General features: G+C 47.8%; 1 protein-coding gene across 2 annotated transcripts in view; it reads right to left on the minus strand.

The window, feature by feature from the left end:
• LOC138855291 (uncharacterized) overlaps nt 1-14,189 on the minus strand; it is a 48,866-nt gene that overhangs the window by 1,178 nt on the left and 33,499 nt on the right. Inside the window, exons 2-4 of one of the 2 annotated variants that reach the window (XM_070103902.1) lie at nt 8,086-8,838; nt 7,690-8,055; nt 765-951 (exon numbers count right to left, since the gene is read on the minus strand). In XM_070103902.1, coding sequence (XP_069960003.1) covers nt 765-951; nt 7,690-8,055; nt 8,086-8,838 — 1,306 coding nt within the window. Of the gene's footprint in view, nt 1-764; nt 952-7,689; nt 8,839-14,189 lie in introns of both variants that reach the window. The other variant, XM_070103901.1, reaches the window with a different exon arrangement.

Genomic DNA, 14,189 nt, shown 5'->3' on the forward strand with positions numbered 1-14,189 from the left:
ACAGCAGGTGCTGTTCTAATTAACCTCCTGAGGTCAAAACTGAGGCTATGACTACAATAGGGTTATTGAAGCTAAAACCTTGGATAGCTTAAAATTTAGGTTAAATACATCAGTGAGAGAGGTTGTATTTAAGTGGAATTTGCTAAGGGACCCCAATGGAAATACGTCACTTAGTCTGACTTTTTTATGGGTCATCCTAGATTCTCTACACATATGCTGCTGTGTATGATAATCTATATAACTGTATTTGTGTATACCTGAATAAACTTACTCTGAGTTAACAGAGTTATCAAAGCTTATTCCTTGCGTGGCACTGAAAATGGGTTGAGCAAATATTTTTGTTAGTGGGTTTGAGCTTGAGAAGAATTTGCCTAGTATGGGCCAGTAGGCCTGCTGCAGTGTTCCTCCTTTCTTTTGTTATGTTATATGGAGAGTTGAAGAGTAAGACACATGTGCAACAATTAGGTATCTTATTGATGGAATCAGTCCACCAACCTTGGAAAAAAAAAGTATTTGAGGTGGTCAGTCTCTCGCTCTTCTCCAGGCCGAGGGACTGACCACATCAAACACTTTCTCCAAGGTTGATAGACTGATTGCACCATCTTTATTTCACTATTACACCTGCTGCCTCTGTATTTGACTGAAGAATCCTACTGTGTAGGCGAAACGTTTCATCAATAAAAATACTCAGCTGTTGCACACGTGTTTTAATCTTCAACTAGTCGGTATTTTATACTATTTTCAATATACGGAGACATACTAACCCTAGTGTGGAGCAGTGATGGAGTGAAGGTAGGGTATGGTAGGGCAGGTTGTGCTGGTGTACCAGCGTGGGCAACTTGCTCCTACAGCAGCAGCGACAGCAGCAGGCGACACAGAGCAGCAGGAGCAGGGTTAACAGCAGTGAGAGAGGCACAGCCAGCAGCACTGCCTCTAGCACCAAGCTCCTACCTGACGAAGGAACAGCAGTCTTTGTGAGGCCACCCTCACTTCTAGCTCCTTGGTTAATGAGGTTTAAAGCCTGACACTGTTAGCTTTTTGGTTAATGAAGTTTAAAGCCTGACACTGCTAGTTCTTTCGTTAACGAGGTTTAAAGCCTGACACTGTTAGCTTTTTAGTTAATGAGGTTTAAAGCCTATCTACTACACGAGGGTCATCAAGGCTGCACGTCACCTTCTCACTTCCAGTCAAGATTACTTTTAATATGTACGTGAAAGAGTGATTAAAGCAAACTACCAGTGAATGTCCTGTTGATGCTGTGGTAACTAAGACAGTGGTGGCAGGCAAGTGGTAGTGGAAGGTAGGAACAAGTGGTAGTGGAAGGTAGGAACAAGTGGTAGTGGAAGGTAGGAACAAGTGGTAGTGGCAGGTAGTAACAAGTGGTAGTGGAAGGTAGGAACAAGTGGTAGTGGAAGGCAGGAACAAGTGGTAGTGGAAGGTAGGAACAAGTGGTAGTGGAAGGTAGGAACAAGTGGTAGTGGAAGGTAGGAACAAGTGGTAGTGGAAGGTAGGAACAAGTGGTAGTGGAAAGTAGGAACAAGTGGTAGTGGAAGGTACGAACAAGTGGTAGTGGAAGGTAGGAACAAGTGGTAGTGGAAGGTAGGAACAAGTGGTAGTGGCAGGTAGTAACAAGTGGTAGTGGAAGGTAGGAACAAGTGGTAGTGGAAGGCAGGAACAAGTGGTAGTGGAAGGTAGGAACAAGTGGTAGTGGAAGGTAGGAACAAGTGGTAGTGGCAGGTAGTAACAAGTGGTAGTGGAAGGTAGGAACAAGTGGTAGTGGAAGGCAGGAACAAGTGGTAGTGGAAGGTAGGAACAAGTGGTAGTGGAAGGTAGGAACAAGTGGTAGTGGAAGGTAGGAACAAGTGGTAGTGGAAGGTAGGAACAAGTGGTAGTGGAAGGTAGGAACAAGTGGTAGTGGCAGGTAGTAACAAGTGGTAGTGGAAGGTAGGAACAAGTGGTAGTGGAAGGCAGGAACAAGTGGTAGAGGAAGGTAGGAACAAGTGGTAGTGGAAGGTAGGAACAAGTGGTAGTGGAAGGTAGGAACAAGTGGTAGTGGAAGGTAGGAACAAGTGGTAGTGGAAGGTAGGAACAAGTGGTAGTGGAAGGTAGTAACAAGTGGTAATGGAAGGTAGGAACAAGTGGTAGTGGAAGGTAGGAACAAGTGGTAGTGGAAGGTAGGAACAAGTGGTAGTGGAAGGTAGGAACAAGTGGTAGTGGAAGGTAGGAACAAGTGGTAGTGGCACAAGTGGTAGTGGAAGGTAGGAACAAGTGGTAGTGGAAGGCAGGAACAAGTGGTAGTGGAAGGTAGGAACAAGTGGTAGTGGAAGGTAGGAACAAGTGGTAGTGGAAGGTAGGAACAAGTGGTAGTGGAAGGTAGGAACAAGTGGTAGTGGAAGGTAGGAACAAGTGGTAGTGGAAGGTAGGAACAAGTGGTAGTGGAAGGTAGGAACAAGTGGTAGTGGAAGGTAGGAACAAGTGGTAGTGGAAGGTGGTAGTGGAAGGTAGGAACAAGTGGTAGTGGAAGGTAGGAACAAGTGGTAGTGGAAGGTAGGAACAAGTGGTAGTCGAAGGTAGGAACAAGTGGTAGTGGAAGGCGGGAACAAGTGGTAGTGGAAGGTAGTAACAAGTGGTAGTGGAAGGTAGGAACAAGTGGTAGTGGAAGGTAGGAACAAGTGGTAGTGGAAGGTAGGAACAAGTGGTAGTGGAAGGTAGGAACAAGTGGTAGTGGAAGGTAGGAACAAGTGGTAGTGGAAGGTAGGAACAAGTGGTAGTGGAAGGTAGGAACAAGTGGTAGTGGCAGGTAGTAACAAGTGGTAGTGGAAGGTAGGAACAAGTGGTAGTGGAAGGCAGGAACAAGTGGTAGTGGAAGGTAGGAACAAGTGGTAGTGGAAGGTAGTGGAACAAGTGGTAGTGGAAGGTAGGAACAAGTGGTAGTGGAAGGTAGGAACAAGTGGTAGTGGAAGGTAGGAACAAGTGGTAGTGGAAGGTAGGAACAAGTGGTAGTGGAAGGTAGGAACAAGTGGTAGTGGAAGGTAGGAACAAGTGGTAGTGGAAGGCAGGAACAAGTGGTAGTGGAAGGTAGGAACAAGTGGTAGTGGAAGGTAGGAACAAGTGGTAGTGGAAGGTAGGAACAAGTGGTAGTGGAAGGTAGGAACAAGTGGTAGTGGAAGGCAGGAACAAGTGGTAGTGGAAGGTAGGAACAAGTGGTAGTGGAAGGTAGGAACAAGTGGTAGTGGAAGGTAGGAACAAGTGGTAGTGGAAGGTAGGAACAAGTGGTAGTGGAAGGTAGGAACAAGTGGTAGTGGAAGGTAGTAACAAGTGGTAATGGGAAGGTAGGAACAAGTGGTAGTGGAAGGTAGGAACAAGTGGTAGTGGAGGAACAAGTGGTAGTGGAACAAGTGGTAGTGGAAGGCGGAACAAGTGGTAGTGGAAGGTAGGAACAAGTGGTAACAAGTGGTAGTGGAAGGTAGTGAACAAGTGGTAGTGGAAGGTAGGAACAAGTGGTAGTGGAAGGTAGGAACAAGTGGTAGTGGAAGGTAGGAACAAGTGGTAGTGGAAGGTAGGAACAAGTGGTAGTGGAAGGTAGGAACAAGTGGTAACAAGTGGTAGTGGAAGGTAGGAACAAGTGGTAGTGGAAGGTAGGAACAAGTGGTAGTGGAAGGTAGGAACAAGTGGTAGTGGAAGGTAGGAACAAGTGGTAGTGGAAGGTAGGAACAAGTGGTAGTGGAAGGTAGTAACAAGTGGTAGTGGAAGGTAGGAACAAGTGGTAGTGGAAGGTAGGAACAAGTGGTAGTGGAAGGTAGGAACAAGTGGTAGTGGAAGGTAGGAACAAGTGGTAGTGGAAGGTAGGAACAAGTGGTAGTGGAAGGTAGGAACAAGTGGTAGTGGAAGGTAGGAACAAGTGGTAGTGGAAGGTAGTGAACAAGTGGTAGTGGAAGGTAGGAACAAGTGGTAGTGGAAGTGTAGTGGAAGGTAGGAACAAGTGGTAGTGGAAGGTAGGAACAAGTGGTAGTGGAAGGTAGGAACAAGTGGTAGTGGAAGGTAGTGGTAGGGAACAGGAACAAGTGGTAGTGGAAGGTAGGAACAAGTGGTAGTGGAAGGTAGGAACAAGTGGTAGTGGAAGGTAGGAACAAGTGGTAGTGGAAGGTAGGAACAAGTGGTAGTGGAAGGTAGGAACAAGTGGTAAGTGGAAGGTAGGAACAAGTGGTAGTGGAAGGTAGGAACAAGTGGTAGTGGAAGGTAGGAACAAGTGGTAGGAAGGTAGGAACAAGTGGTAGTGGAAGGTAGGAACAAGTGGTAGTGGAAGGTAGGAACAAGTGGTAGTGGAAGGTAGGAACAAGTGGTAGTGGAAGGTAGGAACAAGTGGTAGTGGAAGGTAGGAACAAGTGGTAGTGGAAGGTAGGAACAAGTGGTAGTGGAAGGTAGGAACAAGTGGTAGTGGAAGGTAGGAACAAGTGGTAGTGGAAGGTAGGAACAAGTGGTAGTGGAAGGTAGGAACAAGTGGTAGTGGAAGGTAGGAACAAGTGGTAGTGGAAGGTAGGAACAAGTGGTAGTGGAAGGTAGGAACAAGTGGTAGTGGAAGGTAGGAACAAGTGGTAGTGGAAGGTAGGAACAAGTGGTAGTGGAAGGTAGGAACAAGTGGTAGTGGAAGGTAGGAACAAGTGGTAGTGGAAGGTAGGAACAAGTGGTAGTGGAAGGTAGGAAGGTAGGAACAAGTGGTAGTGGAAGGTGGTAGTGAACAAGTGGTAGTGGAAGGTAGGAACAAGTGGTAGTGGAAGGTAGGAACAAGTGGTAGTAGAAGGTAGGAACAAGTGGTAGTGGAAGGTAGGAACAAGTGGTAGTGGAAGGGTAGGAACAAGTGGTAGTGGAAGGTAGGAGTGGACAAGTGGTAGTGGAAGGTAGGAACAAGTGGTAGTGGAAAGTGGTAGTGGAAGGTAGGAACAAGTGGTAGTGGAAGGTAGTGGAACAAGTGGTAGTGGAAGGTAGGAACAAGTGGTAGTGGAAGGTAGGAACAAGTGGTAGTGGAAGGTAGGAACAAGTGGTAGTGGAAGTGGTAGTGAACAAGTGGTAGTGGAAGGTAGGAACAAGTGGTAGTGGAAGGTAGGAACAAGTGGTAGTGGAAGGTAACAAGTGGTAAAGGGTAGTGAACAAGTGGTAGTGGAAGGTAGGAACAAGTGGTAGTGGAAGGTAGGAACAAGTGGTAGTGGAAGATAGTAACAAGTGGTAGTGGAAGGTAGGAACAGGAAAGGTAGGAACAAGTGTAGTGGAAGGTAGGAACAAGTGGTAGTGGAAGGTAGGAACAAGTGGTAGTGGAAGGTAGGAACAAGTGGTAGTGGAAGGTAGGAACAAGTGGTAACAAGTGGAAGTGGAAGGTAGGAACAAGTGGTAGTGGAAGGTAGGAACAAGTGGTAGTGGAAGGTAGGAACAAGTGGTAGTGGAAGGTAGGAACAAGTGGTAGTGGAAGGTAGGAACAAGTGGTAGTGGAAGGTAGGAACAAGTGGTAGTGGAAGGTAGGAACAAGTGGTAGTGGAAGGTAGGAACAAGTGGTAGTGGAAGGTAGGAACAAGTGGTAGTGGAAGGTAGGAACAAGTGGTAGTGGAAGGCAGGAACAAGTGGTAGTGGAAGGTAGTAACAAGTGGTAGTGGAAGGTAGGAACAAGTGGTAGTGGAAGGTAGGAACAAGTGGTAGTGGAAGGTAGGAACAAGTGGTAGTGGAAGGTAGTAACAAGTGGTAGTGGAAGGTAGGAACAAGTGGTAGTGGAAGGTAGGAACAAGTGGTAGTGGAAGGTAGGAACAAGTGGTAGAAGTTGTCCAGGATCAGAGTCTGTAATGATATATGCTAACTCTTAGTGTTACTCTTGTATTACCCACAAATATACAGGCACATTATGATCCTGGTCACACCTACACACTTACCCTCACTGGCTGCCCTGGTCACACCTACACACTTACCCTCACTGGCTGCCCTGGTCACACCTACACACTTACCCTCACTGGCTGCCCTGGTCACACCTACACACTTACCCTCACTGGCTGCCCTGGTCACACCTACACACTTACCCTCACTGGCTGCCCTGGTCACACACACTTACCCTCACTGGTTGCCCTGGTCACACCTACACACTTACCCTCACTGGCTGCCCTGGTCACACACAGTTACCCTCACTGGCTGCCTTGGTCACACACACTTACCCTCACTGGTTGCCCTGGTCACACCTACACACTTACCCTCACTGGCTGCCCTGGTCACACACACTTACCCTCACTGGCTGCCCTGGTCACACACACTTACCCTCACTGGCTGCCCTGGTCACACCTACACACTTACGCTCACTGGCTGCCCTGGTCACACACACTTACCCTCACTGGCTGCCTTGGTCACACACACTTACCCTCACTGGTTGCCCTGGTCACACCTACACACTTACCCTCACTGGCTGCCCTGGTCACACACACCCTCACTGGCTGCCCTGGTCACACACACTTACCCTCACTGGCTGCCCTGGTCACACCTACACACTTACCCTCACTGGCTGTCCTGGTCACACACACTTACCCTCACTGGCTGCCCTGGTCACACACTTACCCTCACTGGTTGCCCTGGTCACACCTACACACTTACCCTCACTGGCTGCCCTGGTCACACACACTTACCCTCACTGGCTGCCCTGGTCACACACACTTACCCTCACTGGCTGTCCTGGTCACACACACTTACCCTCACTGGCTGCCCTGGTCACACACACTTACCCTCACTGGCTGCCCTGGTCACACAGACTTACCCTCACTGGCTGCCCTGGTCACACAGACTTACCCTCACTGGCTGCCCTGGTCACACAGACTTACCCTCACTGGCTGCCCTGGTCACACAGACTTACCCTCACTGGCTGCCCTGGTCACACAGACTTACCCTCACTGGCTGCCCTGGTCATACACAGACTTACCCTCACTGGGTGCCCTGGTCATACACAGACTTACCCCCTCACTGGCTGCCCTGGTCATACACAGACTTACCCCCTAACTGGCTGCCCTGATCACACACACACACACACACACACAACAGTTTGGAATCCACACCTGGTCAAGCACGTCAAGAAATTAGAGAAAGTGCAAAGGTTTGCAGCAAGACTAGTCCCATAGCTAAAGGGATTGTCCTACGAAGAAAGGTTAAGGGAAATTGGCCTGACGACAATGGAGGACTGGAGGGTCAGGGGAGACATGATAACGACATGCAAAATACTGCGCGGAATAGACAAGGTGGACAAAGGCAGGATGTTCCAGAGATGGGACACAGAAACAAGGGGTCACAATTGGAAGTTGAAGACTCAGATGAGTCAAAGGGATGTTATGAAGTATTTCTTCAGTCACAGAGTTGTTAGGAAGTGGAATAGCCTAGAAAGTGACGTAGTGGAGGTGGAAACCATACATAGTTTTAAAACGAAGTTTGATGGAGCTCATGGGGCGGGGAGAGAGAGGACCCAGTAGCATTCAGTGAAGATGCGGGGCCAATAGCTGTGAATCGACCCCTGCAACCACATATAAGTGAGTACAAATAGGTGAGTACACACACACAGACTTACCCACTCACTGGCTGCCCTGGTCACATACACACACACACACACACACACACACACACACACACACACACACACACACACACACACCCACACACACACACACACAGACTTACCTTCACTGGCTACTGGAATAATGTTGAAGGTTGTGTGACCAGCATCACCTTCATGTTGGCCACGTCTTGTGACGTCTTGGTGAATGTTGTTCATAATGTTGAGGCCTCGACTGATGTTTTCTCTGACGCTTTCTTGAATGATGTAACTGGTGTTAATGCCTTCTTGAATTATGTCGCTGGAGTTTATGCCTTCTTGAATGATGTCACTGGTGTTAATGCTTTCTTGAATGATGTCTCTGGTGTTAATGCCTTCCTGGATTATGTCACTGGTGACAATGCCTTCCTGGACGTCACTGGTGTTAATGCCTTCCTGGATGATGCCACTAGTGTTAATGCCTTCCTGGATGATGTCACTGGTGTTAATGCCTTCCTGAATGATGCCACTGGTGTTAATGCCTTCCTGAATGATGCCAATGGTATTAATGCCTTCTTGGATGATGTCACTGGTGTTGTGTCCAGGGACAATGACGTTGAAGTTGGCTTGGTGGTGGGAGTTGTTTCCCCTGAGGGGGGTGGAGGTGCCTTCCACCGACAAAGTGCCAGCAAGGGGAGAGGTGTTCACCTCCACCTCGAAGGTGATAGGAAGGGAAGTGTTCTGCTCATTCGAAGTACTGAGAGAAGAGGTGGATTCCACCTCAGAGATGTTCATGGAGGAGAAGGAGGCCTCTTCCTCTTGAGGGAAGGTGGCCTCCTCCTCCTCCTCCTCCTCCTCCTCCTCATGAGGGAAGACGTCGTCGAAGGTTCTGTGGTGGACCTTCCTCCTGGCGTGCCTCACAGGATGCCTCATGGAGGAGGCTGATGCTGCACTTTTCACATTCTGCAGGTACTGTTGCTCCTCCTCCAGGTGGTTCCCCTCAACACGAACTGCTCTCTTAATGCGGACGTCACCCTGTGAAACATCCTCCTCCAACACACTGCTATTAGACGACCATCTCCTCAATACTTTAAAAATTTTGTTAACAAAGTCTCTCTCGTATTTTGATTGGGTGTCTTTCTGTGATGTCAAGAATATGTCTTCCTGAGACCGCTGTGATTGGTCAACTACCTTTGATTGCTGTGATTGGTCATGTTTGAGAGACGTCAGTAGTATGCTTGTTCCTGAGTGGCTAACCTCTTCCCCTAACATCAGAACTTCCGTCTTGGCAGCAACTGAAAAAAGGTCAAAACAATATTTGTTCTTCCTTTATCAGGAAAAGTAATAATAATCATTAATAAACTGACATTGTATAGTGTCATACTATGATGACCACAGCTGCTGTGATGACCACAGCTGCTGTGATGACCACATCTGCTGTGATGACCACAGCTGCTGTGATGACCACAGCTGTTGTGATGACCACAGCTGCTGTGATGACCACAGCTGCAGCGATGACCACAGCTGCAGCGATGACCACAGCTGCTGTGATGACCACAGCTGCTGTGATGACCACAGCTGCTGTGATGGCCACAGCTGCTGTGATGACCACAGCTGCTGTGATGACCACAGCTGCAGCGATGACCACAGCTGCAGCGATGACCACAGCTGCTGTGATGACCACAGCTGCTGTGATGACCACAGCTGCTGTGATGGCCACAGCTGCAGTGATGACCACAGCTGCAGCGATGACCACAGCTGCAGCGATGACCACAGCTGCTGTGATGACCACAGCTGCTGTGATGACCACAGCTGCTGTGATGGCCACAGCTGCAGTGATGACCACAGCTGCAGTGATGACCACAGCTGCAGCGATGACCACAGCTGCTGTGATGACCACAGCTGCAGCGATGACCACAGCTGCAGTGATGACCACAGCTGCAGTGATGACCACAGCTGCAGTGATGACCACAGCTGCAGCGATGACCACAGCTGCTGTGATGACCACAGCTGCTGTGATGACCACAGCTGCTGTGATGACCACAGCTGCTGTGATGACCACAGCTGCAGCGATGACCACAGCTGCTGTGATGACCACAGCTGCAGCGATGACCACAGCTGCAGTGATGACCACAGCTGCAGCGATGACCACAGCTGCTGTGATGACCACAGCTGCTGTGATGACCACAGCTGCTGTGATGGCCACAGCTGCAGTGATGACCACAGCTGCAGTGATGACCACAGCTGCAGCGATGACCACAGCTGCAGTGATGACCACAGCTGCAGTGATGACCACAGCTGCTGTGATGACCACAGCTGCTGTGATGACCACAGCTGCTGTGATGACCACAGCTGCAGCGATGACCACAGCTGCTGTGATGACCACAGCTGCTGTGATGACCACAGCTGCAGCGATGACCACAGCTGCTGTGATGACCACAGCTGCAGCGATGACCACAGCTGCTGTGATGACCATAGCTGCTGTGATGACCACAGCTGCTGTGATGACCACAGCTGCAGTGATGACCATAGCTGCAGTGATGACCACAGCTGCTGTGATGACCACAGCTGCTGTGATGACCACAGCTGCAGTGATGACCATAGCTGCAGTGATGACCACAGCTGCTGTGATGACCATAGCTGCTGTGATGACCACAGCTGCTGTGATGACCATAGCTGCTGTGATGACCACAGCTGCTGTGATGACCATAGCTGCAGTGATGACCACAGCTGCTGTGATGACCACAGCTGCTGTGATGACCACAGCTGCAGTGATGACCATAGCTGCAGTGATGACCACAGCTGCTGTGATGACCATAGCTGCTGTGATGACCACAGCTGCTGTGATGACCATAGCTGCAGTGATGACCACAGCTGCTGTGATGACCATAGCTGCTGTGATGACCACAGCTGCTGTGATGACCATAGCTGCTGTGATGACCACAGCAGCTGTGATGACCACAGCTGCTGTGATAACCACAGCTGCTGTGATGACCATAGCTGCTGTGATGACCACAGCTGCTGTGATAACCACAGCTGCTGTGATGACCACAGCTGCAGTGATGACCACAGCTGCAGTGATGACCACAGCTGCAGTGATGACCACAGCTACTGTAATAACCACATCTGCTGTAATAACCACAGCTGCTGTAATAACCACATCTGCTGTAATAACCACATCTGCTGTAATAACCACAGCTGCTGTAATAACCACAGCTACTGTAATAACCACATCTGCTGTAATAACCACAGCTACTGTAATAACCACATCTGCTGTAATAACCACATCTGCTGTAATAACCACATCTGCTGTAATAACCACAGCTGCTGTAATAACCACAGCTACTGTAATAACCACATCTGCTGTAATAACCACATCTGCTGTAATAACCACATCTGCTGTAATAACCACAGCTGCTGTAATAACCACAGCTGCTGTAATAACCACAGGTGCTGTAATAACCACAGCTGCTGTAATAACCACAGGTGCTGTAATAGCCACAGCTGCTGTAATAACCACAGCTGCTGTAATAACCACAGCTGCTGTAATAACCACAGGTGCTGTAATAACCACAGCTGCTGTAATAACCACAGCTGCTGTAATAACCACAGGTGCTGTAATAACCACAGCTGCTGTAATAACCACAGGTGCTGTAATAGCCACAGCTGCTGTAATAACCACAGCTGCTGTAATAACCACAGCTGCTGTAATAACCACAGCTACTGTAATAACCACATCTGCTGTAATAACCACATCTGCTGTAATAACCACATCTGCTGTAATAACCACAGCTGCTGTAATAACCACAGCTGCTGTAATAACCACAGGTGCTGTAATAACCACAGCTGCTGTAATAACCACAGGTGCTGTAATAGCCACAGCTGCTGTAATAACCACAGCTGCTGTAATAACCACAGCTGCTGTAATAACCACAGCTGCTGTAATAACCACAGCTACTGTAATAACCACATCTGCTGTAATAACCACATCTGCTGTAATAACCACATCTGCTGTAATAACCACAGCTGCTGTAATAACCACAGCTGCTGTAATAACCACAGGTGCTGTAATAACCACAGCTGCTGTAATAACCACATCTGCTGTAATAACCACATCTGCTGTAATAACCACATCTGCTGTAATAACCACATCTGCTGTAATAACCACATCTGCTGTAATAACCACAGGTGCTGTAATAACCACAGCTGCTGTAATAACCACAGGTGCTGTAATAGCCACAGCTGCTGTAATAACCACATCTGCTGTAATAACCACAGCTGCTGTAATAACCACAGGTGCTGTAATAACCACAGGTGCTGTAATAACCACAGGTGCTGTAATAACCACAGCTGCTGTAATAACCACATCTGCTGTAATAACCACAGCTGCTGTAATAACCACAGGTGCTGTAATAACCACAGGTGCTGTAATAACCACAGGTGCTGTAATAACCACAGGTGCTGTAATAACCACAGGTGCTGTAATAACCACAGCTGCTGTAATAACCACAGGTGCTGTAATAACCACAGCTGCTGTAATAACCACAGCTGCTGTAATAACCACATCTGCTGTAATAGCCACAGCTGCTGTAATAACCACAGCTGCTGTAATAACCACAGGTGCTGTAATAACCACATCTGCTGTAATAACCACAGCTGCTGTAATAACCACAGCTGCTGTAATAACCACAGGTGCTGTAATAACCACATCTGCTGTAATAACCACAGCTGCTGTAATAACCACAGCTGCTGTAATAACCACAGCTGCTGTAATAACCACAGGTGCTGTAATAACCACAGCTGCTGTAATAACCACAGCTGCTGTAATAACCACAGCTGCTGTAATAACCACAGGTGCTGTAATAACCACAGCTGCTGTAATAACCACATCTGCTGTAATAACCACAGCTGCTGTAATAACCACATCTGCTGTAATAACCACAGCTGCTGTAATAACCACAGCTGCTGTAATAACCACAGCTGCTGTAATAACCATAGGTGCTGTAATAACCACAGCTGCTGTAATAACCACAGCTGCTGTAATAACCACAGCTGCTGTAATAACCACAGCTGCTGTAATAACCACAGCTGCTGTAATAACCACAGCTGCTGTAATAACCACAGGTGCTGTAATAACCACAGCTGCTGTAATAACCACAGCTGCTGTAATAACCACAGCTGCTGTAATAACCACAGGTGCTGTAATAACCACAGCTGCTGTAATAACCACATCTGCTGTAATAACCACAGCTGCTGTAATAACCACATCTGCTGTAATAACCACAGCTGCTGTAATAACCACAGCTGCTGTAATAACCACAGGTGCTGTAATAACCACAGGTGCTGTAATAACCACAGCTGCTGTAATAACCACAGCTGCTGTAATAACCACAGCTGCTGTAATAACCACAGGTGCTGTAATAACCACAGCTGCTGTAATAACCACATCTGCTGTAATAACCACAGCTGCTGTAATAACCACATCTGCTGTAATAACCACAGCTGCTGTAATAACCACAGCTGCTGTAATAACCACAGGTGCTGTAATAACCACAGGTGCTGTAATAACCACAGCTGCTGTAATAACCACAGCTGCTGTAATAACCACAGCTGCTGTAATAGCCACAGCTACTGTAATAACCACAGCTGCTGTAATAACCACAGCTGCTGTAATAACCACAGGTGCTGTAATAACCACAGCTGCTGTAATAACCACAGCTGCTGTAATAACCACAGGTGCTGTAATAACCACAGCTGCTGTAATAACCACATCTGCTGTAATAACCACAGCTGCTGTAATAACCACAGCTGCTGTAATAACCACAGCTGCTGTAATAACCACAGGTGCTGTAATAACCACAGGTGCTGTAATAACCACAGCTGCTGTAATAACCACAGGTGCTGTAATAACCACAGCTGCTGTAATAACCACAGCTGCTGTAATAACCACAGCTGCTGTAATAACCACAGCTGCTGTAATAACCACAGGTGCTGTAATAACCACAGCTGCTGTAATAACCACAGCTGCTGTAATAACCACAGCTGCTGTAATAACCACAGCTGCTGTAATAACCACAGCTGCTGTAATAACCACAGCTGCTGTAATAACCACAGCTGCTGTAATAACCACAGCTGCTGTAATAACCACAGCTGCTGTAATAACCACAGGTGCTGTAATAACCACATCTGCTGTAATAACCACAGCTGCTGTAATAACCACAGCTGCTGTAATAACCACAGGTGCTGTAATAACCACAGCTGCTGTAATAACCACAGGTGCTGTAATAGCCACAGCTGCTGTAATAACCACAGCTGCTGTAATAGCCACAGGTGCTGTAATAACCACAGCTGCTGTAATAACCACAGCTGCTGTAATAACCACAGGTGCTGTAATAACCACAGCTGCTGTAATAACCACAGCTGCTGTAATAACCACAGCTGCTGTAATAACCACATCTGCTGTAATAACCACATCTGCTGTAATAACCACATCTGCTGTAATAACCACAGCTGCTGTAATAACCACAGCTGCTGTAATAGCCACAGGTGCTGTAATAACCACAGCTGCTGTAATAACCACAGCTGCTGTAATAACCACAGGTGCTGTAATAACCACAGGTGCTGTAATAGCCACAGTGGTTGCCAA

This window comes from Cherax quadricarinatus, chromosome 88 (genome assembly GCF_038502225.1).
Source record: "Cherax quadricarinatus isolate ZL_2023a chromosome 88, ASM3850222v1, whole genome shotgun sequence".
Lineage (NCBI taxonomy): Eukaryota > Metazoa > Arthropoda > Malacostraca > Decapoda > Parastacidae > Cherax > Cherax quadricarinatus.